At 36.7% G+C, this 26,172-nt stretch overlaps 1 protein-coding gene across 9 annotated transcripts in view; it reads left to right on the forward strand.

The window, feature by feature from the left end:
- The window catches only part of LOC135689240 (uncharacterized), a 63,116-nt gene extending 38,340 nt beyond the window's left edge, over positions 1-24,776 (forward strand). For 7 of the 9 annotated variants that reach the window (XM_065206395.2, XM_065206394.2, XM_065206393.2 and 4 more), the window contains 6 exons: positions 9,129-9,327; positions 17,752-18,126; positions 18,596-18,892; positions 21,387-21,504; positions 22,313-22,635; positions 23,246-24,776. In XM_065206395.2, coding sequence (XP_065062467.1) covers positions 9,270-9,327; positions 17,752-18,126; positions 18,596-18,892; positions 21,387-21,504; positions 22,313-22,635; positions 23,246-23,316 — 1,242 coding nt within the window. In that variant the 5' untranslated portion in view covers positions 9,129-9,269 and the 3' untranslated portion in view covers positions 23,317-24,776. Of the gene's footprint in view, positions 1-256; positions 6,632-9,128; positions 9,328-9,356; positions 13,815-17,751; positions 18,127-18,595; positions 18,893-21,386; positions 21,505-22,312; positions 22,636-23,245 lie in introns of those variants that run through there. The other 2 variants (XM_065206400.2, XM_065206392.2) reach the window with 2 other exon arrangements.
- Positions 24,777-26,172: the final 1,396 nt, after the last annotated feature.

Genomic DNA, 26,172 nt, shown 5'->3' on the forward strand with positions numbered 1-26,172 from the left:
TAACCGAGACATGGAGCACGAGGGGAACCATGCCCCCAAAGCTTTTTTTAAATGTTCGTTAAGGAGGGGTAAGTGCTACTGCTACAGTGATTATTTCGTTTGCTTTACCTGCCGAGCTTGTCTGAAGTGCCTCTTTGCCCCACTTTGTTCTTAAAGGCAAGGGAGCAAATAATGAGGGTTAGGGGTAAGGGTGGGGTTATGGTTAGGGTTTGGACCGTGAAAAAGAAATTTTGGAAAGAAATTGGTGTTGTGCCAGATGCAAATCAAACAATGAAAATTTCGTTCATTTTTGGTGAAATTCTTTTTTTGTCTGAAAATCCTTTGGTGGTGTCTTCTATCGGGATCTGTCTGTCGGTTTAGGCATTAGTGTGGTTTGAAATGTGATTTTAGACATCTTTCTTTTGGTTCAGGACGACACCTATTCAAATAATAACTCTCAAAACGTTTTGGCGAGATATTGAGACGATCTGTCAGGGAAAACCAATTTCCTACTCAAGCAAATATTCCATTACCTCTCTATAATAATCTTCGTCTGCGTCCATAATTTCTTTAGTAGTTGTCAGATCTCATGCACCATCACCACAATGAATCAACCTCGAAAAATCTTCAGCTTTTCTGTTGTTACTGTGGCTTAGGGTAATTATGTGGTGTTTTTGGCATAGGCCCGTTCCTTGCAATAGTGCTTTAGTGTATTCACTCTCCAAATAGGTAAAAACTCAAGCGAAAATTTATTGCGTCCCAGCGTTCAATTTCCACCAGTTTCTTTACACTCTTTCTTTATCTGAACAATTTTATAAGAACACGAGCCTAAAAAATTGGTCAAAAGTTAAAAACAAATTAAGATCAAGCCAAGGCTTAGCTACTGTAAGATGTACAATGTTACATCTCCAAAACGAAGATTTTAAGCCATGTATAGGTGCTAGAAATAACACTGCTTATACCCTGTAAATTTAGGAACAAATTAAGAACAATCCAGTCTCCGATTTTCGAAAAAATTAAGAACAGCCAACCTGAATTTCAATTTACTGGTTCTGATAAAAAAGTGTATTTGTCTGGGTCTAGTCCAAAAGAAGGAGGTCTACTTTAGAAACTAATAAGAAAGGACTATTTACCAAACATTTCCTAATTTTCTTGTTGTTGTTGTAGGACCATACCCCCTTGTGATGTCAGTGGGCTTACTGTGTTTATAAATGTGATATAAAGGGATCGAACCTTTTAAAGAAAGTGTTATACTATGTCTCCCTTGATTAATGCCTTATTCTTTTTCTCTGCCCTATTTTCCAGAAGTTTTTAGAACAAACCTTCAAATCACAATATTTATATACGCTTTATTTCAAAAAAGTATCTTTCGGAGATCGGTAGCGGTGTCTGGGTGATTTCTACCAGTTGTTGGCTTTCCAAAGTTTTCTCTGCATGATTCCGTGCTGTGGGGTAGGCATTGGAAGGGCATTTTGCTGAGTAATACAAATAACAAATATGCTTTGCTAAGTATTGTAAAGGATGCATCTAAAAATTTACCCAGACACTTTTCATAGATACCTTTCTGTATATTATATTTATAATATCCCCAACCCTACAATGGAATTTCGCTGGCAACCCTCCAATCGCCCCCACCCGATAGTGGGTACAATAGCTCACGCCCAAAGTTTTGATGGTTTTAATAAACTAACAAAAAATAACAAAACAGAAAGCATGACACATTAACATTCCAGACATGTTCTTGTAAGAATCAACTACTTTTGATGGTTCGATAACACCATTTATCCTTTTTCCTAATCAGATCTCATAGTCAATCTTCGTACACTTTTTGACCATTTTTTAATTTTCGTTCAAATTACAAAACGTCCTTCCCATTTGATTGTTTTAGCTTCTTTGATGTACGCAAAGTTTACAAAATCCAATTCCAAGAGAACGAAATCCTATTTCTAAAATACCATCAACGCTTAATAGTCTTGGTTTTGCAGCCCTCCGGTTTTTGGTGACTATAAGCTTTAAGGACAAAGCAAATGTCGTGTTTTTAAATCTTTTACCTTGAAAGAAGAAAACAATTTCAATACAATGTATGAAATTAAATGGACTGAAATTGTCATTGGAAGAAATATCGGCAACGCCACACTCCCAAATTACACTCTTTTTATAAGAATCAGTAAAGTTCAATTGAGGCATACTGTCTTTAATTTTTTCGAAAATTTGAGGGTGGAGTGTTCTTAATTTGTTCTTAAAAGTGAGTGAGACAGCTTTCATTTGCCGACAAGTTTGAATATTCACCTAAATTTGTGAAATTTTCACAAACTTGCCTAGAGTTTTTTGCGCAGCCTGCCCCTCCGAACAACATTTGCTGTCAGTTTTGTCAGAATTGCTTGAATAAATCCATTGATTTACGTTCCTTGAAGCAAATAGAAGCACAGGGCAACGAATATGTTTTTCGTGTAATAGGTTGCACTCCGAAGATGATTAAATCCGTCCCAATCTCATTTCCTCGATGGATCATTCTAATAGAGTGAGATTCAAACAAGCGCGCTAGAACGGCACCTCTTCTCTAATTTGCGGCGAAACTTTTTAAAGGCATATTTTCCTTCTAAGCGGGAGATAAAAAAACAAAAAACAATTTTTTCTGTTATTTCGGGCAAGTTTTTAAACAGGCACTGTCTGGGTTAATTTGCTTAAGCAAGGTGACCTGTATCTTCGAACGTCGAACGATCACAAAACATCTCTTTGTATCTCTATGTCACCTGACCATTTTGGCACAGATCGATGTGCTTGTTTGGTATCTCCCTTTTACATCTGTGTTTGATTCGCGTGAAATTAGCCGACAGTGCAGTTCGTTTAGGTGTCAGATATTTAAAAGCCATATGCCGAATTGATTTCTAAGTGACTTTCATGTCATTTTCAGATTCCTGGAGATTTAAAAGCATTATTCTGCTGTTTTAAACATCAGCGCCTTCTGGGTGGGAGCACGAGTGCTAGTTACGGGATTGTCGAACATTCTATGCCGAATTTAAAGAAAATAAACGGACATATGTTGTACATATTTACCGAACATAGCCCACTATCGACTCCGTACACAAGAAATCCACTTCTATTGGTGAAAATTCTTTTTGAAATTGAGTGAATGGCCAATAGTCAAGACAATTCTGAGTTTCTTGTTTGTGTTGCTTTTTTCTTTCTAATGCCTTCAATTTCCATAATTTCTGTCAAACCTTTTCCTTTCTTAGACTGAATCCCTCAGAGAAAATAGAAATGTTGATCTGTCGAATTTTTGGTCATTTTTGTATTCTGGCCCGTTTATTTTTAAATTTACATTTGAGAAATTTAATTTGTTTATCCTGCATATTATAATCACTTATAAGTTTTCATGTCAAATCCTTTGCAGCTCCTCTTGCCCGTTGGCAAATTTTCCATAGGCCGTTGTTGTTGTGTGTTTCTTTATAGCCCTGTCTCGTTGACTTTTTATAGCTCTGTCTTGTGTTCGCCGTTTGATTTATAGATGTCCTTAGATGAAAATCGAGATTGATAAAAAACGGTTCGAGGTCGTGTTTTATAGAGGCACTGTTAATCGAGCAGGTCTAATACTTATTGTGACTTGACATTGATTTACTTTCTTATTGATTTTTGTACCACGGGTCGGTTTGAGCTAGACACTTATCTTAAGAAATACATTATTTAAGTATTTTATACATTTGTTCCATTGACAATGAAACACACGAGCCAATTAAACAAAAACTGAAGTTTCGCCGAGTTGGGCTTTTCATAAGCTTCAGATTCATCAATTTGTGATCTTTTGTAGAACAAAAAGAGATCTAAGATTAACAGAAAATGCATCGTTTAATACTACAAAGCATTATTTCGCTTTCGGTAAAAAAAAGGAAGAATACAGAGCAATTCAATTTATGTGATCTCGAATCTCGTTACTCTGTGTGGATCCTCCTTTCCATCTACCGATCTCTGGGTTTGTCAGTAAAGAGCTATACTAGGCTTATTCGACGGAGCTTAGCAACTTTGATTATGCACAATGTCACCTCAAACGACTTCTCAACAACGCTTTCTCAGAGTTATTTAGTTCTGCTGTCCTTTGACCAGTTTTCGCTTTTGAACCGGAGCAGCACAAAACATATTTGGTATACGACAGAGGCGCCTCAGCCCCACTTGTTATAATTCAGAGTTTCTAAGGACTCAGCCCCCCCCCCTCCATTTCTAAGCAAGACTGTGATATTTTTGGCTGGGCGAATTCCTTACTGACAAAATCTATATGCAAACGAAAAAGCCGCCATTGTGTAGACAGAAGGAGTTCGTTTTCTCTCTTGGACTCCTGTGGTAATTTTTCCTTAGGCACGCGGCACTGATTGGATAACTATACCAGTCTTGTGCTTGCGTTTTTCTGATTGGCCTATTTCGATCCACAACTGGGTATATATTTTTCATCATGTTCTTTCAGACCCTTATCCTGACATTTTATGCTCTGAGGAGTGTCAGACGAAAAAGCTTTTAGTCAATATGTTATAAAATTTTCGCTTTTTTCGAAGCCATGATAAATTTTTTGGATTTTCCTGAGGAAAATACGCACTCCATATGGCTCTGAAACGGGGTTCAAATGGCTTGGTCTCATAGCCCATGCCCGTTTCTCTTCTACACTGCAATAGCTGATGCCGTTACTGCATCAGCTTTTTTGCTCACTAAACCTTCATTCACAATCCTTACAGAGGTCTCGCATCTTAGTCAACAGCACATTTGTACTCTACGTCACAAGACCGTTCTTTTCCGGCCCTTTCGTTTTCTATGATCCACGCTTCCAAGGTGATAACTCTAGGCACTCTTTTTGAATAAGAACATGGGCAGCTGCTTTCCAAGAAGTCTTCGCTGAGACCTTTTATCAGTTATTCAAGCTACCCTTGAATGAATCTTTTCTCTTCTAAACACGTGATGTGTCTATTGGCCAGGTGATTAACAAGGGCGATAGCATCAGTTGCGCTTTGCTATTCATCATTACGCGCTGTATTCTAGTTCTGTGTAATTGACTTGCAAATGGGATCCGATCAACGGTCGCCACTCTCGCACATTACACGTAACTATTTCTTAGGTAACGCGAGCTGTGTGTTCAGTGATCGGATGATCCCATCGATTAACACATCAAATATTCAATCTCTCATCGATTTCAAAGATACACAGTTATTATTAAGAGAATGTCGACTCTCGTAAAAATTATCTCATTGCCTTTGCAAAAAGTACAAATTGCATGACTTTTACCACTAGGAAAGGGGACTCAGACCCGCAGCCCCTCCTTCAGCACTTAACCGCTGATCTACTTGAAAATTGCAAGCTGCAGTTCACAAAACTTCCATGCAAATTTAATTCAAATCCGAAAGTATTGTACCAAGTTTTTTTAAACTGTCAATGTTGTCTGCCTCGATTGATTCTTTTATAAAAATGTTTCGAAGACCCAACAAACCTGTTAAAACAGACTTCTGTTTTAAAAATTTGCAACCTGCAAAACAGGAGCCAGTGCAGATGATTACTGAGGAAAAGGTGTGACAAGCTGTGTTGTATTGAAAAATGTGACAGTGATGAATGAGCATTTTAGATAAAGTTTGAATAATTACAGAAACCGGTCGTCGTATTGCTTGTTACTGCATATTAGATCTTGATGTATATTCTTTTGGATTTGTCTTTTGATGAATTACCACTGTCAAATGCTCGCATTACATTGATAGATAACATCAATAGTCATCTATACGCTTTGACGCTTTGACGTCAAATTATTTCTCAGACTTAATTTGATAGAAGGAAGATATTTCGAGTCTTGTAGAATATCGCTAAAAATAAACGCGAAATTGATATTTTTGCGTTGCATGCCTTTCTTCCACTGATTCATCAGCATACCATCGTCATGCTATATTCGCGTTATCATTCCCCACCGCACATTTGCTCCTTTTGTTTGGAAAAAGAAGATGTTATCATAAGGCTCCTGCTGTCTGGTTATCCTCTAGAGGCATTTTTGTTTAGATGATTGGTATCTGCCACGCGGCACGGAGTATATGATGATTTCTAATTGTTTAGGCCTCTTCATGAATTAATAAATTTTTGTAGAGGATAGTTGTGCCTACGGCTCTGCACCGTCCCTGAACTAAAGATGTTTACAAATTAACATCCAATTTAACTTTCATGTGATATGTTTGTCGATTATACTTCTAACAAGTATTTTCAACAGCAAGGTCTCCAACTCGCCACCTTGAAGAACCTCCTCGTTTGTAATTTTGATGTATGCATATCTACATAATCCGACAGGACTATCTCTCTGTTTTCAAAACGAGTCCAGGCTCCGAAACGGCAAGTATGCTTCTTCAATAGAAACAATTATTCTTTGATGTCAATGAATTTGACTACCGGTCGAAAAACACGCAATCGGACCCTGCTTTAAATACATCAATTGATTAATCAAACCATGTCATCTCCATTTGTCTTTGGACTGGTTTCCACATTTTTCTGGCGTCGTTGCTTCGTATCTTTGTTTATAAAAGATATCTTTGAAACTATTTGAATCAAATCTGCTTTTTGAAACTGGCTTGTAGGCTCTCCTCTCTAATAGTAAAAGATCTATGAATCGGTTATTCGATTTCGCGGATCATCTTGCATGGTATGTAATTTTAAAAGCGTTTCTATGTTAATATTATATCGGTGTGTTTTTATCCAATATAAGTACAGAATATTCACTTCTTTTTAGAAATTGGATTAGTTTGCCTTAAGTTGTTAGGACTTCACTAAGTTAGTGGTGATTTTTCACTGTGACCACACAGGGCCTTGCCTCTATCTTTCAAAATAGAATACTATAGAATATATCTAATAAATCGCCCAATAATAAGTTTTAATTTGAGAACTTAACAAAGCTGTAAAATGCTGGATGAACACCTTGCTTTGTGTGGAATGAATTTTGTTATAGGATTTTCCATAGTTTTCCTATAAAAGAATTTTTTAATTTAAGGTATTAATGTCCAAGAATTTAAAGAGAATAGCTAACTAGAGAATTTAAAAAGCTGCAAACAGAAGAGTGTTTAAAGATTAAGTGCCAATATAATTTTAATGGATCTTCATCCCTAACTTCTTCTCAGGCCTAATCAAATTTTAACGCGAATGAAGAAGAAACTCTATGATTGCTTAAAAACTTGGCTCATGCCTCAAACTATACTTGCAGAACTGTTGGTTGCGTTTTATATTTGAATAACGCTATATAAATGTAAAGATTTTAACATTTCAACCGTAGCTACAATCGTGCATTCCTTTCTTTGCAACAAAAATTATGGATAACCATCCTTTTCATTTATATATATTTATATATAAGGATGACCATCCTTATCATAAGGCAAAGGCTGACATGAGGAAAATCTTTCCACAAGGGTGCTGTCTAGTTGTATCAAACCACTCTTTGTCGGAATCGAACTCATATATATGTATGTTTATATGTCTATATGTATACAGAAACACGTTTGTTAGATTTCTGATATATGCAATATTTGATAATGACTTTTGCTGCTCGCTTGGTCAATATTTTTTGCTGTGTACTCAAGTTTCGCCTTATGTTTTTAACAAGAAAAGAAAAGATTTCCAGCTGCAATGGCGGCACACTGTATTGCCTTTCTCTATGATCATTATAAATCAGAACCACCTATTTTATAATCCACCACAAATCTTGAACGCTCATTAACCTGAGAAACAAAAGGCGCGAATTTCAACACACTATTTTTGCATTTTTCTTACTGCATTGAGGGTCTTGCTTGTTCAAATTAACATTGCTGGTTTTTTATTGCTTACACTAATTGCGGTTTGCTAGTCAAATAGACGAAAACTATCAGAACTATATAAGCTTGCTGCACGTTCTCACCATTTATGAATACCTTAGAAAATCTCTGAATAATGAAAACCACGAATTATTGCCCACTATTTATAACCGATAAATCAGTGTTGAAATGGGGTTAATGTAAGTGACGAGGCTGATCGCCTTTGAAAAGCATGGTACACAAAGGAAGTTCTTTTCTTGGCAATTACGTATCAAAAGGAATTGATCTTGGACGAGTGAGGATGGACCCATTGTATCGGTCTTGGGTTGCAATGAAGTTTAGTAAACGCCTTTTAATATTTGGTTTTTTAATGAGGAACAGAAGCCCATTTCCGGTTTACTTACAGAATTCTGCAAGTCAAGTCACTAGGCAAGGGTCAATGGTCAGTTGGACGAAAGTGACATTCGGGTGTCACAAACGCCCCTACAACATTCTCGCTCTAAGTCCACCAACTAGTTTAACTTCTTGTCCCGTTTTCCCAGGACCTGCGGCCTTTCTAGGTGTCTTTGTATTGATTGTTGTTAGAAACGAATATCTCTCTTTATGTTTCTTCACAAGCATATGCCTAGAATCTAATGTTCGCTTTCTGTTAAAGGCGTAGAATAAATTCTGTATCATACAATACTCGTGTTTATGTCCTTTCGAATGATGTGTATGTTATTAGTTGATTGTTAAATAACTTCCCATTGAATGCTGCTTTAATCCAGGTTTAAATTATGCACTGTAATATAAGCATTACTCAGCCTTAGAAGATGCTTGAATATGGATCCTGTTTGTAAACACTGTTGATCAAATAGCCGGGCCTCAGTCCTTCTCTACTCAGATTTTCTCAAGCGACTACGGACATCAGGCCAGGCACCGCGAAGCGTTCAGAAAGTGTGTGTGTGTGGGGGGGGGGGGGGTTAAACCGAATAAAAAGTGGCTTTTCTGGTGATTCATTAGCAAATTTTTTGCATTTCTGGCAAAAAGTAGGGGACTGTAGCCCCCAGCCCCCCTTCTCCGTGGTGCCTGGATTATTAAAAAATTATTAAAAAATACAATTATTAAAAAAAACACACAACGCCGCAATTTGCTTGGTGTTCCAAGTACTTTTGGCAATGATTGTAGATTTCAAACTTTATCTGTCGCGTAAGGTTTGCGGCCTCCTTTGGAGTGCGGCCAACGTCTTGCCTCGTTAATCAACCGGCAACTGGACATTAAGGCTGCAAGCCGTCGTCCGCTCTGAGTTAAGATAGCATTCAGTTGTAATTCATTTTGATTGCGGTGTTCACAGTTCTTTGCTTTTCTTCCTCATTACAGAGATAAAATTGAGATTCGCTGACGTGATAAACATTGCCAAGGTCACTAAAAGAGGTTGATTTTGAACTAACAGTTCACTGCAAGTCACATTGAAGTATCATCTGGCTAAACTCTTCAACTGGCCCAGATTCCACGCCAAGAATGAGATTGTTCAAGTTCGCTTTGCTCCTGACATTCTTCATCACATCTTCTGCTACAAGTAAGTCAGTTTTACAACAATCTTCGTAACGTAACGGAGACCAAAATTCCTTATTCGATTCATCTGTTTCTCGTATCTCTCCTCTTTACTACACCTTATGTTTTATAAGTTTTTTGTTATTGTTATTAAAGATAGAAAGCCTATGTTAGGTTTGTTTAACGACAACAAAACTTTGGTTACAAACTTGGCATCGATCGATCTCTTTTCTCCACATGGAGTATCGTGCACCCTTGCTTAGCAAAGCTGTAGCTACTTTTGTAGAGTTTTTTCTAGCCAAACTACATTCTAAAATTCTTGTATATTTGTGATAAAAGTATATTTGAAATTTTTATCTGTCGGAAAACTCGACTTCTGATGCAGGAATCGACTTAATGTTTATGATATTGTCAATTCTAAGAATTTTTCCCCTACCACATGGTGACAATTTTCACACTCGAAAGCGGAAGCCTTGTATCCTAAGATCATTTATGTAGTTTGTCGCCTTTACCACGAAGTGTGTTATATTCAGTGACGCAAAATCATAGTTTGGCAGTGGCTTTGTTTGAAAAAACATTCAAAAAGATTTGCAGCATGATGTTTCCCGTTTTCCTAAAATTGCATTTTGATGGGGATATTTTATAAACCTTTGCTCGATATTTTGCTTAACAGTAACGCAGTTATTTCTAGCAACCGCGTTATGCAGACAGTATTATTTCTTTGGCTGACCCAGGACAATCGGAAAACGTTGAATTTAATCTCTAATTTGGATTAAAGTCTTATAACTACATAAAGACAATACAATATCAATCTCATCTCAGAAATATTCAAAGTATCCTTTGATTAAAATAGTTCAAGTCGTAACTGAAACTGAAGCATGTTATGTTATTTGCTATACAGTCAAAATTCTGTCATGGCATGGAGTTGATTGTCCAAATAGAAAATGAAAGGAGTTGCTAGAATTTGAAGTTAGACTTTGTGTATGGACATACAATAGAGATAGGGGGTCAACTCTCTGAAAGGTCTATGACTTTCAGCGCATCTGTCGCATTTCTAGATTTGACGAGTCAGTTTTTTTAGTTTATTTTGCTTAACCGATCGTGACTTGAAAATCCCTTGCCTCTTTTTCGCGAGTCTGTAAATAAAGCTTAGACAACGGTGTGCTGAGCCCATCCTGAGTTTCGTATTGTCGGAAGAGCACCAGAAAGAGATTAGCACAATAACACACGTATCTTTGTTTATGTTGTGCTGGACTTTGTTTTGCTATTTACTCAGTCTTGGAGCGACTGCTTGTTGAGTTCTTCAACAAAAGCTTTTTCATTGACAACTATCCGACGATTTCTTTAGCAAACTAACTTCAAACGTCTCCGTGCACGAAAAGGGACCGTAACAAAACGCTGCCCAACGAGACATACCGTATCCTGTAGGAAAATATCTTTAGCAGCAAGTTGACATTAGCGCTTTCAATTTCTGTTTAATCAGACCGGAATCGTTTTTTCGATGTAATTTTCTAACCTGGTTGTTAATTGTTCGCTGGAAAATATTTCTAAAAGCTTCTATTGTAAAGCGTTTCCATTACAAATTTGGCAATAAGGCCTCAGATTGTAGTTCTGAAAAGCTCCACAGCATTGTTATGCTTCTTTGTCAATTATCAACCAGCTTGCCAATTATTAAATTCTATTGCATTTGCTTGAATTTGTTTGGTTTACACATGTTGCTGAACTGAGTGTATTGTTCCTTGAAGAACCGTTTTCTTATCGAAAAAGAGCATTGGAAAAGTGCCTATACGAAAGCACTATACTGTGCCTCGTGACTCTGGTTAGTCCTACAGCAGGTTGTATTTTGAGCTTGTTTGATATTTGTGAAAGAAACATTCCCAACACGTGTGCGCTTCTTAATTGATCACCAGTATACAAAGATAAGCTACAATTCGGAAGCTTTATCCATGTTACATTTAAGTCACAACCGGCAAAAATTTAGATAAATGTTTTTTGCACGATGTTTTGTTAGAATACAAATTGGTTTATGGCCAACACTCTGTTTTAAAAAGCGATTTAATTGTTGCTGGGGCCCGTTGTTTCTGTTACAAGGGCCTTTTTTACAACTGTACACGAGAACGTTTTTTCTAAGACTATTGAATAAACATTTTGTATGACAATTTTAGTAGCGCAGTTCATTAAAATCTGCTCTGTTTTGTTAACACCAAAGAAATTGTCAAAACATGTTGTTTATTCTCCTAATGTTTGAATGTGAGGCTGTACGAGGGGCAAATCACTCCAAGAAAATCTCCTACACCTTTTGTGAAAATCCTATTGTTTCATCTGAAAATCCCCGGAAATCTTTTTGTTTTAGGCAAAATCTCGTACGCTATTTTCAAGAGTGAATTGCCCCTCGAGGCTGCAAATGTTCTAACCCTGTTCTTGTTTTGGAAAATTGAGCCTTGGTGTTCTGGTAAAGCGTGTTCTTCTAAAAAGAATTTGGAGCTTGAGCAAGGGCTATGATGACCATTCCGTTCCAATGGGCAAAGGCTGGGTCCTAATTGAAGATTTCGACAGCACTTCTGTTGCATTGATAATTTTATTACTGAATTAATGGTCGGCAAAAATACCTTGCTTTGTATCAGCCGTATCCCGTTAAAAAGACACTATCTGTTTATCGCTATGAGGATTACAAGGTCAGAAATTATTAAAATCAGCATGCTTATCAAGCATTTTTTACAGAAATTTCGGAAGCATTTGATTTCAGAAATAATGCAGCTTTAACGAAAGTCAAGTTGCCAGTACATTAAATACATTCTCGGCGAAGGAGAAAACAGCATTTACAAAATATTGCTTTGTTTTTTTCAAACTCTTTCGCCATCTGTAACCTAACTATGATCTTGATTCTTGATCTGATCAAAAGACTATGTAGCAAACGAGCATGCATTGTTTTCTTTGTACGCTCGACACTTAGTAAGAAGAGTACCCCCACACCTTTAAATCCCAAGTCGTCCATGGGATTAAAAACATCTGTATGAAACTGTCGTTAAAGGCAGATGGTTTGGCTGCCAGTGATAAAATCTAGTACAGCCAAAAGCTGAAGAAGTAATATTTCTAAGTCATCAAATATTTTACAAACCATTTTGCCAAAATGATTTGTTGTTAGATGTTGAAATCAGGTTTTTGGCTTTTTTGGTTGATTTCATCTGTAATTGATGGCAAACAGTCCAACGCTGTTTGCGCCAAGCAGAGAAATTTGAGACAACGAATATCAACATCATTATCACGACAATCTGATCGACCATTCCTTTGCGATCTTTCGAGCTAGCGTTAACCGTTTGAAACAGTTTGTGCGAGCATATATTTGCATACTATGTGTTTGACCAAAGACCAATATTTGCTAAATTGATTCTCTTCTATATTAGCTCAGAATAGCGTTTTCTTTTAAGACTAGTGCACTTAATAAACTCAAAAGGAAAACAACATGGACAATTGTCATTGCACACTTCTTCTAACCTCGTTTGCTTTCGTCTTGGATTCTTTCTCAAAACGAGAACGCAATCATTGGCAAGAATATGCAATTTCATACAGGGTGAGAAGTTTTCTTGATGAAATTTAGGTTGTACCATAGACAGTCTGATGGGAAAAGAGAGGGAGTGACAAGACACTTGTTTTAAACTCCTTTCGCAAACAAATCCTGTACACTGAAAGTAGTTTTGATTAACAGGAAATTGGTTAGTTTATCATCAAGCTATCAACTCTTTACAATGCGAAGATTCGTTACCATATTTTTTCGAGTTGAAGGTTCATTATTGATTGCCCTTAAAAACAGCTTGATTAAAAAAATAAAACGTAATATGCTGTCGAGAATGATTTCAAAGATAGAAGGAATCATGACTTGTTTTCTAGCAGCGCCCATTTTAGTTCTAAGATGCCATAACCTGCAGTGTTTGCCTCCCAAACAGGGTAACCCTTTCATCTTCCAATAAAATTCCCTTTACACAGTATCTATTGCTAATAATGCTGCAGTTGTGTCTAATGAAACAGGTGTTTTCAAAGTCCGCTCATTCTTAATCCATCCGTTGCCAATAAATCGCTGATGAAGCCAATACGGGTGACGTTAAAATTTCGCTCTTCACATCTTGTAGACTGGTAGAACGAGAAATGGTGGAATTTGCCAATCGTGGTGACAATTGATGTTTAATTCGGGTTTAATTTCTTCGCAAAGTTCATGGTATACTTTCGCGGGTTTGTTTCCTTTTAAAACTCTGTACCGGCTTGGTTATCATAAGCAGATGTCGCTGAGCCCGCACGGATCTGAGGATTAATTAAGGTGCTATAATAATTTGCCGTAGAATAGGAATTGGCATAAAAGCAGCGAGGAGGCGATAGCTGCGGACGTAAATTGCGTCAACTATCAACGCGGTTGCAACTGCAGTTTATAGCGCTTATTCATGGCTGTTGTGTTGACAATGTTCTTCCCTCGAGTCTTGGTGGCCGCGCAGCATATTCTATTGGTGAATGGCCTATTGCGTAAGTATTCTATATACTGCTTGATCGTCTCCACTTTCAACTGATAAGAGTAATTAAGCCATGCTGTCTACTTACACTATATCAGCACTAATAGCTCCTTGTAACCGTTATTTATGTATTGCCGAGTACTTTATTCCGATTGTGGATGAAGTGCTCATCGACAGCTCAGTATTCCTCGCACATAGCTATTGATTTTATCAAGATGATTGCCTTACCCTAACTCTTTCATTTAAGCACATAAAATCAGCACTTTTATGATCGTTCTGTTGAGCAAAATACAGGCGGTTTTTTAGTCACGCGCTCAATATCCCACCCTTTGTCCTTCCCCATTACTTGTTTCATTTTCTGAGCTTTTCACTGCGATTTTTCAAGACTAAATCTCCCTTCTTCTTATCTAATTTTGTTTTCCTCGTGCTAGATCGTGCTCTTTCAAAACCATCTTGGCACGTAAAGCTGCTTTTCGTCGACTTTCGTTGTTATTGTTGATTCCTTTTGTTTGAAACAAGGGATTATGGCATCCACAGACAAATTGGTTGATAAAACATTCAACCCCGAGTGACCTGAACTAGCACAGAAATGATAAACATGCTTAGGCTGGTAGAACTGTTCGATAATCATTCATGTCCTGGAAATGTCTAGGAAAGCCTTGAAGAGATCATTTTCATTCCTAAATTCGAAAGTGCCTAAGAAAGTCCCTTATTCTCGGTGTCCTTTCCCTTTTCAGCAATTTCGTAACAAGTTTTATGGCTCGATACATTTTTAGCTATGCTGGGTCTTGGGTATGTGAAACGTTGATATATCAATCCAATTTAAGAGCATGGCTTTGAAAAAAAGCAAACATTTTATAACATTTTGGCTAAAAGTTTTTCGTCTGACACTTCTCAGAGCATAAAACGTCAGAATAAGGGTCCGAAAGAACACGATAAAAACATATACCCAGTTGTGGATCGAAATAGGCCAATCAGAAAAACGCAAGCACAGGAAAATTTAAGAGCCTTAATTTTAATTCTTTAGTAAAACAGTAAATTGGTGATAATACTAAATATAGCCATTAATGTTCTTCTAGTTTTTCGCTATTTGTATGATCCACTGAGGCTTTTTTATACTTTATTTATTTTTTTAAGCGACCCAGTTTTTCTTATGACATGTTATTGTATATCCCTAGGTTATGTATAGTTAACGGACGTTTTAGGTTTGGTAAAATTATGGTAATGTTTCAATTAGATTTTTAAAGGAAATCCTCTGACAAATGTAGCTAAGAGGACCCATTGATGAATTTTTCAAGATGTGTGTTATCACTATACAACGGAGGCTAACTAACCATAAATTTGAAAAGACTTGCTTGCCGATAAACCTAGCTCGAGATTGACATTGTTTTCCTTGAATAGCAGATTGAGTTCGTTTCGCGGGCTTTTCAAAGAAGGGGAAACATGACAGGAAGCTAAGATCTGACAACATTTTATGATTTAAATAATTTTAGGCATGAATCATTTTTCGTGCCGAGTGATAGAATTAGTAATGTACATGGTACTAATTGTGGTATAATGTTTTCATACTTTAGGTTCCTTTCTTCGCAATAACTGCATGCAAAATGTTTTCGGAGCAATCTCTCTATCTTCTGACACATGAGACGTTTCGCGACAGCACTCTGCATTGTGTATTTCGTTGAGAGGGGAGGGGTTGTGTGGTGTCGAGTTAAAAAATCCTATCTATTTGTAGCCAAGAAGCAAATTTTGTTTCTCTTTTCAAAATGGTACATTTTAAAACTTTTTTCGTCTGGGAGATCATAAGTTACAACATGTTTGAAAGTTGAAACATGTTGAAAAGGTTTCGAAAATTTATATTCAAACAGCCCTATTGGCCTTGTTCTGTTCAAGAGAGAAAGAATTAACCTTAAAGTCTGTGCCCCCTAGAAACGTTTATGCACTGCACTGCACTGCACTGCTATGTTTTTACCAAGACAAGTAAAATCTATTTCGCAAAAGAGCCTCCATTTTAATCCAAATGGCATGTTGCTCGCACAAGGTCGTTATATATTCAAATGCTCACTTTGTTAGAGCAGAGAACTGTCATTCTAAAACTCAGCTAATTTCTTCCAAAGTCTTGGAATATTAGAGATGAATTCAGGCCTCGTGTTTTCTATTATTTAGAGGAAAACAAGATTATCCCTGTTAAAGAAGCGCTGTCCGTTAGTTGTAATAGTTTTCATCTGTCTGTGTTGTGAGAGTATGAAGAAAGTGTCTTTTCAAAAGCATATGTTTCTGTCAATACTGAACATAGTCAATCATTTTCTTTTCTTTGTGTACACAACATTTGTGAAGAGCTAATTGCACTGTTCGGAGAGTCTTCGCCAGTCAAAACCGCTCAGAAAATCTAATCGCCGAACACAATAAGGCTTTATAGCAGTCTCAATCAATTCTAATATTTCGAAAGCCTGACCGACCTAAACCTGCTAAAAATCAACCCCAGTAATGAAAATTGGCAGCCTATCTTAAGGAACTCGTTATCGTTTCTTTCTGTTTAAATTGTTTAAATACAGTTTGAAATTTCCATTTTTGTACATAGCAGTCGTTTGCCAAGATCCAAGATTGCTCCTTGCTTTTCTGTAAGTGATATTCAAAGTTGGAGAGTTGATGATGAAGATAAAAGAAATTATGGCAAAAGAAAACCAAGAATAAATGATAAAGATAATGAATAAACATCTTATAAACAAACTTCCGATAATTGTTGCTTATTATGAAAATGCTACTCTTGTCACCAACTCGCCAGTGTTGCTTCAAGCTTAGAGCATTCAGAATTCTCGTAATAACCAGGCTGACAAATGTGCCTACAACTGACTTGAATTGAGAATTTCATTATCTGAACTTTAAATTCAGATTGTTTTCTCAATATCAAATTGAATTTCTACATCTGCATTTTGCATCGACTAAAGGCATCGTGTTTTTAATTGTTTGCAGTCGTTTGTGTGTGATTGGTAATCTTGGTTGACTTTTCGTCTCGTTAATCCGTGCTTATAACTGTTGTATATAGTTCTAGTATATAAAAGAGAAAATCTGCCTTGTCATAGCAGCAAACATTAACTTTTCGAAGCAAAAGCGCCTTTGAAAAGTTTTAATGCTTGTGTCTATTTTGGCAGCGATTGCTATCAGAATTTGATCAGCCGCGTCCGCCTTCCAATTGCATTTCACAATTTCTTTCAATTCTTTATAAGTAATTGTGATTCTTTTTATTTACCTTAGCATGAATAAAGTTTTTTATTGCATTGAAAAGGAAATAACAATATCTACTGAGCTTTTTAAGTTCATGTCACTCTTTCAGCGTATTTGCGCCCTTCTCAAGCAGTCATAGTCATTGGTGAAACAGTTTACGCTCGTGAAGGCGATAGAAGCGTCTGTGCAATTTGTTTAATGGGATGGCTATTTATCTATTCTTTCAGCTATTTTTGTAAAAAATAGAATTTTTTTCGCCATTTCAACGTCAAGCCGAAGTTTGTTTATTCCAGGCCGCTCAAATCACGATTTTTAAACGAGGGCTAGGAATGCCCTTACCAAAAACATCATTTCTCAAACACCCTAGATAAAGGTCGCTATATACCATCAATGATAACAGCACCGGCCCGTTATAAAAGAGCAATACTTGATGTAAAACGCACATGCTGTTAGCATACTATACTGTTAGCGCCTTCAATGCTGTCCTCTTGCTCAGGAAATTCCAAAATGGGACTATGTTTCCCTAATCGACGGCTGTTTAAACAATGTTGTCGTCATTGTTGTCTTTCTTTGCCCTTGTGCCGCTCTCGTTTCTCCAAGGGCAACCGGAACCGGGCAGTTCAAGTCACTTTCAATTCGACATTACTCTTGCTTTTGGTTTTAACAATGGCATATCTTTTGCAAATAAATTCGTTATAATGTAAGTAATATCTGTTTTGCTTTTCTAGATCTGCAGTTTCAGTTATCCGGAGATAATGGCCAATTCTCAAGCCCAAATTACCCGGCAAATTATCCGGTGAACATGAGTTGCCGGTGGACCATAAATACCGCGCCCGGTACTCGAATTCTGCTAAACTTCACTCACTTTCAAGTGGAAAGAAACAAGAAGTGTCTTTACGATTACCTGCTCATCAAAGAAACTAGGAACGGCTGGGGTACGCTGTCATCCAAATATTGTGGAGCCATGCCAGTACCGGACTATTTATCACAGCAGAACTATCTACACATTTACTTCGTATCGGATAGACTTGGCAATGTCGATAAAGGATTTCTGATTACCTGGAAGGCAACTGATAAGGACGGGAATCCATTAAACAAAGATTGTGAGTTTCACAAAGTTCTATTTTAATTAACGTCTTGAGTCGTCTTCAGACATGATTTAGTGTTCTTTTTATTAGGTTTAGTGTTTGCCTGGCATAAATGTTGTTATATACAAAATGTATTTGAAAAATGCCTGATTTTTGGATACGTTTGCTATAGTGCTAATTTACCAATCCATAGAATTTCTTATTCTCTAATTACGTTGAACATAGTCAAAAATTCAAATTCAATCCAGTTTAAATTCAATAAATATTTTTCGTTAAATATTTGGTTTTTTCTGAACTCGGGCTCAGCTATGGGATAATTCGCTTCCCTTTGATTGTTTTTTTAACGATTTAGTTTAAGCATAGTTGGAAAGTACAAAGTACTCTAATTTGCTATATTTCCGCTATTTTGAGCCACGTTCAAATTTTGCAGTATGATTTATTTGATGTAGTTTTAGCTAAGCAAAGCCTGTTTCTAAATTTTCAGTGCCAAGCATATCACCAACTGCCTCAACCAAGACATGCACTACCGTGACGGTGACCAAATCAACTATGCCATGCCCCAAAGTGTTGCCTACAAACGTCATAACTGGCCTTCCGGCGACAAAGTGCAAGTGCGATAATCAGAAGACAGTGTTCAAAACTGTAACCAGATACAAAATCAATGGAGGTGTTCGACCTACACCGTCCTTGAATGGTGGGAAAACCCTTTCATCGTCTTCTCGAAATGCTGTTCCAAGAAATGGTAGTGGCTGCAGCAATTCAGCAGAATACAACAACAAAGGTTTGTGAAAAGAAGTTTTATTTATCCTTGCCTCTGCAATAATATTTCCAAACATCCACCTTTACTAAATATTGTTGTTTGGTAATACGTATTGTGCTGAAGTATCCTGCCTGCAAATAACTGCCCATAGTAGCATCTTTACAGTTGAGTTGTTGCATGTTGCTATATATTTAATGAAAATATCAACTGTCGTCATATTATTTGATTGTAAATACAGGAGTGTAAAGAATTTAGGGAACGTCAAATATTTGATGAAAGAATAAGCAAGTACAAAATCGGTTTTGCCAAAGCATTTATAGACTTCTTAGCAGCCTAGTTGTTTTATAGTAACCAGATATCATTTTGAATACATGTGTTTGATAATACGTTCTGGCATGCCCCGCAGAGGGTGTGGTTCGGTTGCAAATATTCCTCGAAACAAGCACACATGCACCAGGCCATGCAATCTTCTATCAGTTTGTCACTTGTTGGGGCTTACAGGCTGTTTTTCTATATAAAAGGCCGTAGCGGTGGCGATAGCGGGTGACATTCCCATTACAATGGGGACTAGGACAGGTTCAGGGAAATTTCAGATTTGATCAAAGGAATGGGACTGCAATACTCTGCAGAAACTAACACTCTTGAATGACTCTGAAAATTGGCATTAATTTTTTTAAAAGTATACTTATATGATGTCGCCATTCAAAAGCTGGATGTTCAAGCCATCATTTTTATATTTGGAGCAATTTGACATCCTCAAAAGCCTTGTAGGAATCTCAAAACCTATTTTATCTTGATTTCTCTTTAATGATTAGGAAACGGCGCGGCTACAGAACGAGCGCTTGAAGGTGCCTTACGCCGCAATTGTAGTAATTGGATATTTTAAAACTGTTCTTCATCCCCGAAATGACCTAGAAACGTGGCTACCCTCGCCCTCTTTTGATCTTTTTGTTCATCAGCCATTATTAGAATATCTCAAAGAACGCTGATTTTAAAGTGGAACTGTCTAATTTTGCATTAAAATTTATAAGGATTTGTGTTAAGAAAGAGAAACTCTTGATAGTTTGCTACACAAGTAACCTAATCGGGTCAGTTTGTCTGGCACCAGATTCAAAACCACTTTTTTGTTCACAGAAATGATCTTTTCCTTTAAGCTTTCGATTTTACATTCGATAATCTCCAATTGCAGACAAGCGTCTATTGAAAAACACACGTCGAGAGTGGTCATACGTTTTTCTTCCATTCGCGTAAGACCTCGTGTTTCTCTTTGAGCAGAAAAGGATTTTTCAGAATACGTCATTTTATTTTACCAATGTCACGCCAATCTGTTTTCAAGTAGCATCGCTGAAGCTTCTATTATGGGGGACCTCCTTAATTGTAGAAAATTGTGGACACCGTCACGCAAAAGAAAGAGCTTATCATGCTGAAACTTTTCTTCTTTATGGTCACACTTCGTAGCTGTCCTATATATAGAAGTTTCCTTTTATTTCAATAAAATTATATTTAAAGAACGTCAATAGAAAAGTACCAATCGATTTGCTCTTGTTATTGGACGACAGGCGTTTTCAATGTTTTCTGCGTTAGTCAAGCTTAATATTTCACAGAAAATTCATTATCACCTTACTTTAGCGCCGCATTCCTCTAACCCGTAAAACTTTCTACGTCGGGTTTTGCAAATGTCTTCCCTTCTATGACTGTACGAGCCGCGCTTCTACGCCAGATTAATCGTCTTTTCATAATCCGATTTCAGAAAGGAGGAAATAGATTTAAGTGTCATTAGAGATTAATATTGTTGATGCTAAAATGAGTACAATTTGCACAAATTTATCGTAATATTTTGAGTTGAATATCCACCCAAAACAATCACAGATTTTCATTCAAAGACTTCTCTAATCGCAAAAATTTCATTGCACGATTTAAGGAAACCGTCATGTTAACCCATATCCATCGATAGACAGATTGCCTAAACCTGATTTTGTAGGATAGTGAGAGGAAATATTTCTGTGTATTATTTGTGCATTGTAATTTTCTCTAGCTAATACAGACCCCGAATTATCGTTTCGCCAGTTGTTCCAAAAGAGCTATATCTAAATTTGCTTAATCTAATTTGCTAGTTTTGAAATAAGAATTCACATTTTTCCAGAGGCTAAGTATTATCAATACAAAACATTTTGAAGTCAGCAGAGCTACTGGCCCTAGTCCCCATAAAAGCTGTTCTTATAACTTAAGCGAAGAAATTATTTGTATAAATGTTTTGTTAACTGATAAATTAGTAATGGAAGCATAAAAAGTGTAGATCTCCGGTGGATTTTGCCGGAAATACACACCACGTGTGGCTACTCTTTTTTTATCAACTGTGTTGGTAGATAGATATTCGTGATAAGAGGAAGTAGATTTTAACTTCTTTTTAGAATAAGTGCCGTAACTTTTTATTGACACATATAAAGCCATGCCAGGTGCTTTGCTTTGCATTGCAAATTCTGTTAGAATAACAGTTTTATTGCATCCTCTTCAGCTGCAAGATCAAGCACAACAAACAGGAATATTGTGATTGCATTTGGCTGTTTGCTTTTTGTTTTGATCGTCGCCAACATCATCCTGGTTGCCGTGATATGCAGACGAGATAGCACTGGGTATGACTCATCTTGTTTGTTGAAAGATAACTCTTAATTTAGAAACGCATCGACTTTTTTAAGGCATCTTTTAATATTTCTTCCAGGCACGTGTGATTTTTTCTCAAGTCAGGTGGTTGGGAAGCTGAGGATGAAAACTTTAGCAAACCTCAGTGCTGTACGCTTAGATCTAAGATGACTCATTCGTTGTCCGCAAGGAATTGATTTTCAAGACTTTTATTGGGTTCTATTAATACAATCAATCGTTCTGTAAGGCTACAGGGTTCACATTTTGTATTGGAGCTTTCGATTAGATTGTCTAATGTTATCTTTGACCAGGTCTTTTTGGGATAAGTTTTCAATTATCTGGTTTATCAGTAGTTGATAAGAAATGATTACGCTGATATCAAGAGCAAAGTTGATATTGCTGTTGTATTGGCTTCTATCTTAATAACTTCAAAATTGACTTTCAGAACGTAATACAACGCGTTTCACAAGCAATATCAATCATATATGCCAAACCTTTCACAGTTTTTATAAGACGTTTAGGCGAACTGGCGAATCCGGATAGGAAAATCCAATTAACCTCGTATCATACACGTCGAGGAGTTTTCAAGATTTAGTAACGAATCACTGGTCGCTTGGGGCCAGGAAATGCTCTATTACCAATATGACATCCAGCCAAGTATGCCACCTATCTGGGTATGCAATATCCGCTCCGCCTAATTCTACACGTGTGGCTTCTCAATTTTAGCTTTAACTTATTTAAATTAAAAAAAGATGACCTTGGCTTTTTCATTTGAATAATTATGATATTTTTCAACCTTAGATACTCACTGTATAGTATGAAAACTTGCCTGCCTCGGAAAACAGCAAAAGCAAGATCCGTAGAGCATTTCTATTCCAGTGGGCCAAGGCCGACTCTACGGATGGTTGATGGTGATATTGTTGTAGTCTCCACAAACGGTAAGGTGATACGTCAACAGGCCCCTGGTGACCAAACGACGCTAGAAACATCCGACAACTCGCATGTACAAGTTCAGGTTACTCCACAAACCGAATGCCGCTCAAGAAGTAGCGAAAGAATGCCTCCGGAGATTCCATTTCATTTGGTACCGCCTCCTGATCACCAGTCTTCCACACTTGGTTCAGGTAAATATACCTATGTTAAATGCTTAATCAATGTGTGGTGTAAACAAGGGATTGTATGTACGTGATGGTCCTGCGAAAAGTGACAAAATAATATTTAAGCGTAACGTAGTCGACAGAATAGCTTTCTAGTCAATGTAAGGCGATTTCAAATGACTGTAGACGAATTCCAAATGTATTTTTCTGAGAAACTATAGTTCGCATTTTTCATCAAAGTTCGTGACAATGAATGCCCTATCACGTCATTAATTTTCCTGGTCCACCTTTTTCTTCAGGTTTTGCACCGGACCCTTTACTAGTAATTTTCAATCTAGTGAATTTTACCTACATAATAACAAATATATGAACTATGAATTACTCCTATTTTGACGTAATACCTTCTATTTAGACTATTAAGAAGATTCTTTTTTAAAACGACAGAATGTTATTATAAAACGAGGTCATCGAGCAATCAACTTTTTCCTTAAACACATATCCTGTCAGCTGGAATGATTTCTTTATTTTAATCGAACTTTGTAGGTGAACTTCTGTTTCAACATCTACATCAGGAGAACTTTCATCTATATTAATCAAGCGTTATTGATTGTAGACATTTTATCTTTTGCTTTTGTAGGTGACACACATGGTCTTACTGATTCAAATCACGATTCTAGCTTATCTGATCCCGAGAGCGACTATTACTAAATTCAATATATAGATAAGCTAACTGTGGAGTCAAGCTTACCTCGACCTACATTACATTGATGGAATGAGGTTTCTTTAGTGCCTAACCCTGGCATTTTGAGTGGCATTAAGCAAAGCTTGCCAAGATTTTGAAAGAAGTCATCAGCTAATTGCGGAAGTCCAATGTCAGTTTGCCTGTCTATGTTGTTACAAGTTCAGATGGTTGGATTATGTGCTTCGCGGTATAAATCTATGTTGAGGAAACGGGTAACCACTAAGAAAAAGACATCCCAAGTGTCACTTTCTATGTTTTAAAGAAAGGACATATAGGGTCATTAGGCAAAGGGACAAAGGTCAGTGTCCGCATTGCTTTCAAACAGAAAGGCAACAAGGATGGACGACAAAGCTTCAAGTATAAACACTACTGTGATTGCTCAATAAAACAATGTTTAGCTGACGGCCTTATGGTGACAATAAACTCTTGTAATGACAATCGCTTTCAGGTGATATTCATAGGTCGTTCTTACATGACCAGCGCTTAGTTAGTGCTCAAAAAATTCCATGAAAATTGACCACAAGAAATAAATCAAGATTTATCTTCAAAAGATAAGATTTCAACTCTCTATGAAGGATATTTGGATCAATTTTGGGCAACGTTTTCTTTATCAACAGAGTAGTAATGTTGAGAAGGTCCTTCTAAACCTTAAAACAAACACCCCTTCACCAACATACTTTGTTCTCAACCATGCATTCATATTCACGTTATTGTGATGTAACTTAAGCTGTACATTATAATTGTAGAAAGATTTGTAAATTTGACAGTTATTGCTGCTTTTCTGGTAATTAGAGTTTTAAGGAGCTGATTTCGCGACAGAAAAGGCTCTCTTTTTCTCCAAAAGATTTTGACTAAAGATACACCAATCATCGTCAATGAAAACATTTTTCAGCTGATGTAACAAAGATTTTGTCTAACTCATAGTAGCCCTGAAAGTCTGTATCTTTTTAAAAAAGATGCTTTTTTATCAAAACCTCTTTATTTTTATCTCTCGAGAGATTTTTTCCTGTAAATTAGCTTCAGAAATCAGTTTTGCGAACCCAGAAAAAAACATTCTTTTCATTGTAATGCTATTTATCCTGATAAACTAGTCTTCAAAATACTTAAGTTACTTGGCCAAATCATTTCATGGCATAGAAAACCTATCCAGTACGATCTACATATCATCAAGTGATATAGAAGATCACACTGCATCCACCATTAAGTCAATTTCTTTACCAGAGAGCCGAAGTTAAAGCAGACTTTAGTTAGTAGATTGCAAAGCTAATGAAACAATTAGTAAATTTTTATTAAGTAGAATTTATTTGAGTGTCAAACAAATGATTTGTTTCATCCTTTATTATTTCAGTTTTCAATTAATTCATTTTCGTTATTTATAATGTTGTTCATTAAATCTAGAAATGAAAGGTTTTAACTGTTTTAGCCAGTTATTGTTTTTCTGAAATCTCAGGCAAATTTTGCTGAATAAATACAGAACTTTGCAGAATGGCAAACAGGCCATTCTAGTGACACGAACGAGGGGAGCTGGGGACAGGGTACAACAAAAATAGTATCGTAATTTTACCACCAGTGACAAGGCCTCTACACCCAACCAACTCACACAATCCCTTAAGGGAATGTTGATTACCATCTCATCAGAGAAGGAGAAAGTTGTTACCGGTGGTGCGTGTGCGTGTTACTTCATTTCATTCGAAAGACAAAAATAGCTAACAATATATACATTATTTAAATATATACAAGGTAACTAATCAAAATCGAATATGCAAAGAAAAGAAAAGAAAATAAAAGAAAAGAAAAAAAAAGAAAAGAAAAAAATATTTTCTGAGTTTACAAGTTCTAAGTTCTGAGTTGAATTTCTAAGTTGGCAGACAAGTACAGGCACTACATCTGCAATTGGTACCATCCCATTTTTATATCAAAATCTTGAAACTTTTCAGATTTCTGCTGATTTTAGTTCACTAGGTAAACCATTCCAAATCTAGGGTCCAGTTGATTTAAGACTTTTTGACCCAAAAGTTTTTTGATTAGGCCTAAAATGGGCCAAATTGTTTGGATTTCTCAAAGAAAAATTTGAAGAGTGCAATTCGAAAATGCTCTGCATAAAAGGTGGATTCAAATGATACAGTGTTTTAAATATTTTTATACAATTTTCTTACCCGATCTTAGAAGCAAATCATTATATGAACTCTTATGATCGTTCTAGAGACACTTTATGGCGCGTTCTTGTAAAGTTGATATCTTCTTCAATGATTTGGAAGATGGAAAGTACCAACCAATGTACCAGTGGTCGCTGGCAAATTTTTATCGTGTAGAAGGTGCAGGCACAATTTCAATTACCAAGATGCTTTACATTTTTGAAATCAGTTTTCAAACAAACTGACAATTCAAAATAGACAATTAACTCCTTATTTCACTGATAATAAATGTAAATCTCGCATCCCTAGAAAATTTGCTTTCCAAATTTTCGTTTGATTTCCGTCAATTTTACTACTATTTAGGCTGCACGCATCAAAAACCTTTTGTTTTCTAAAATTATACAAATATCTTGCTGCTATTCCATGAGTTTGAATCACTTGGGGCTAGGTCGCTTTACAAAGCGCCACCTAAGGTATCCTCTTTTGTTTGATTAATTGGCAAGTGTGAAAGCATGCAGAACCCGCCATTTGTTAGCAACTCAACTCTTTGCGTTCATCCAAGTATCGCTATCAGATGTAAATAAATAAACAGTTTGGCTGGCCAAGGAAATTCTTACGAACTGCTTCAAGTTTTCGCAGAGAACTGTGAATGACTTCTATGGCTTATTAACTCGCCAAAAGTACTTG

The sequence above is a fragment of the Rhopilema esculentum genome, chromosome 9, assembly GCF_057945365.1.
Source record: "Rhopilema esculentum isolate cy_ngs chromosome 9, ASM5794536v1, whole genome shotgun sequence".
In the NCBI taxonomy this organism is placed as follows: domain Eukaryota; kingdom Metazoa; phylum Cnidaria; class Scyphozoa; order Rhizostomeae; family Rhizostomatidae; genus Rhopilema; species Rhopilema esculentum.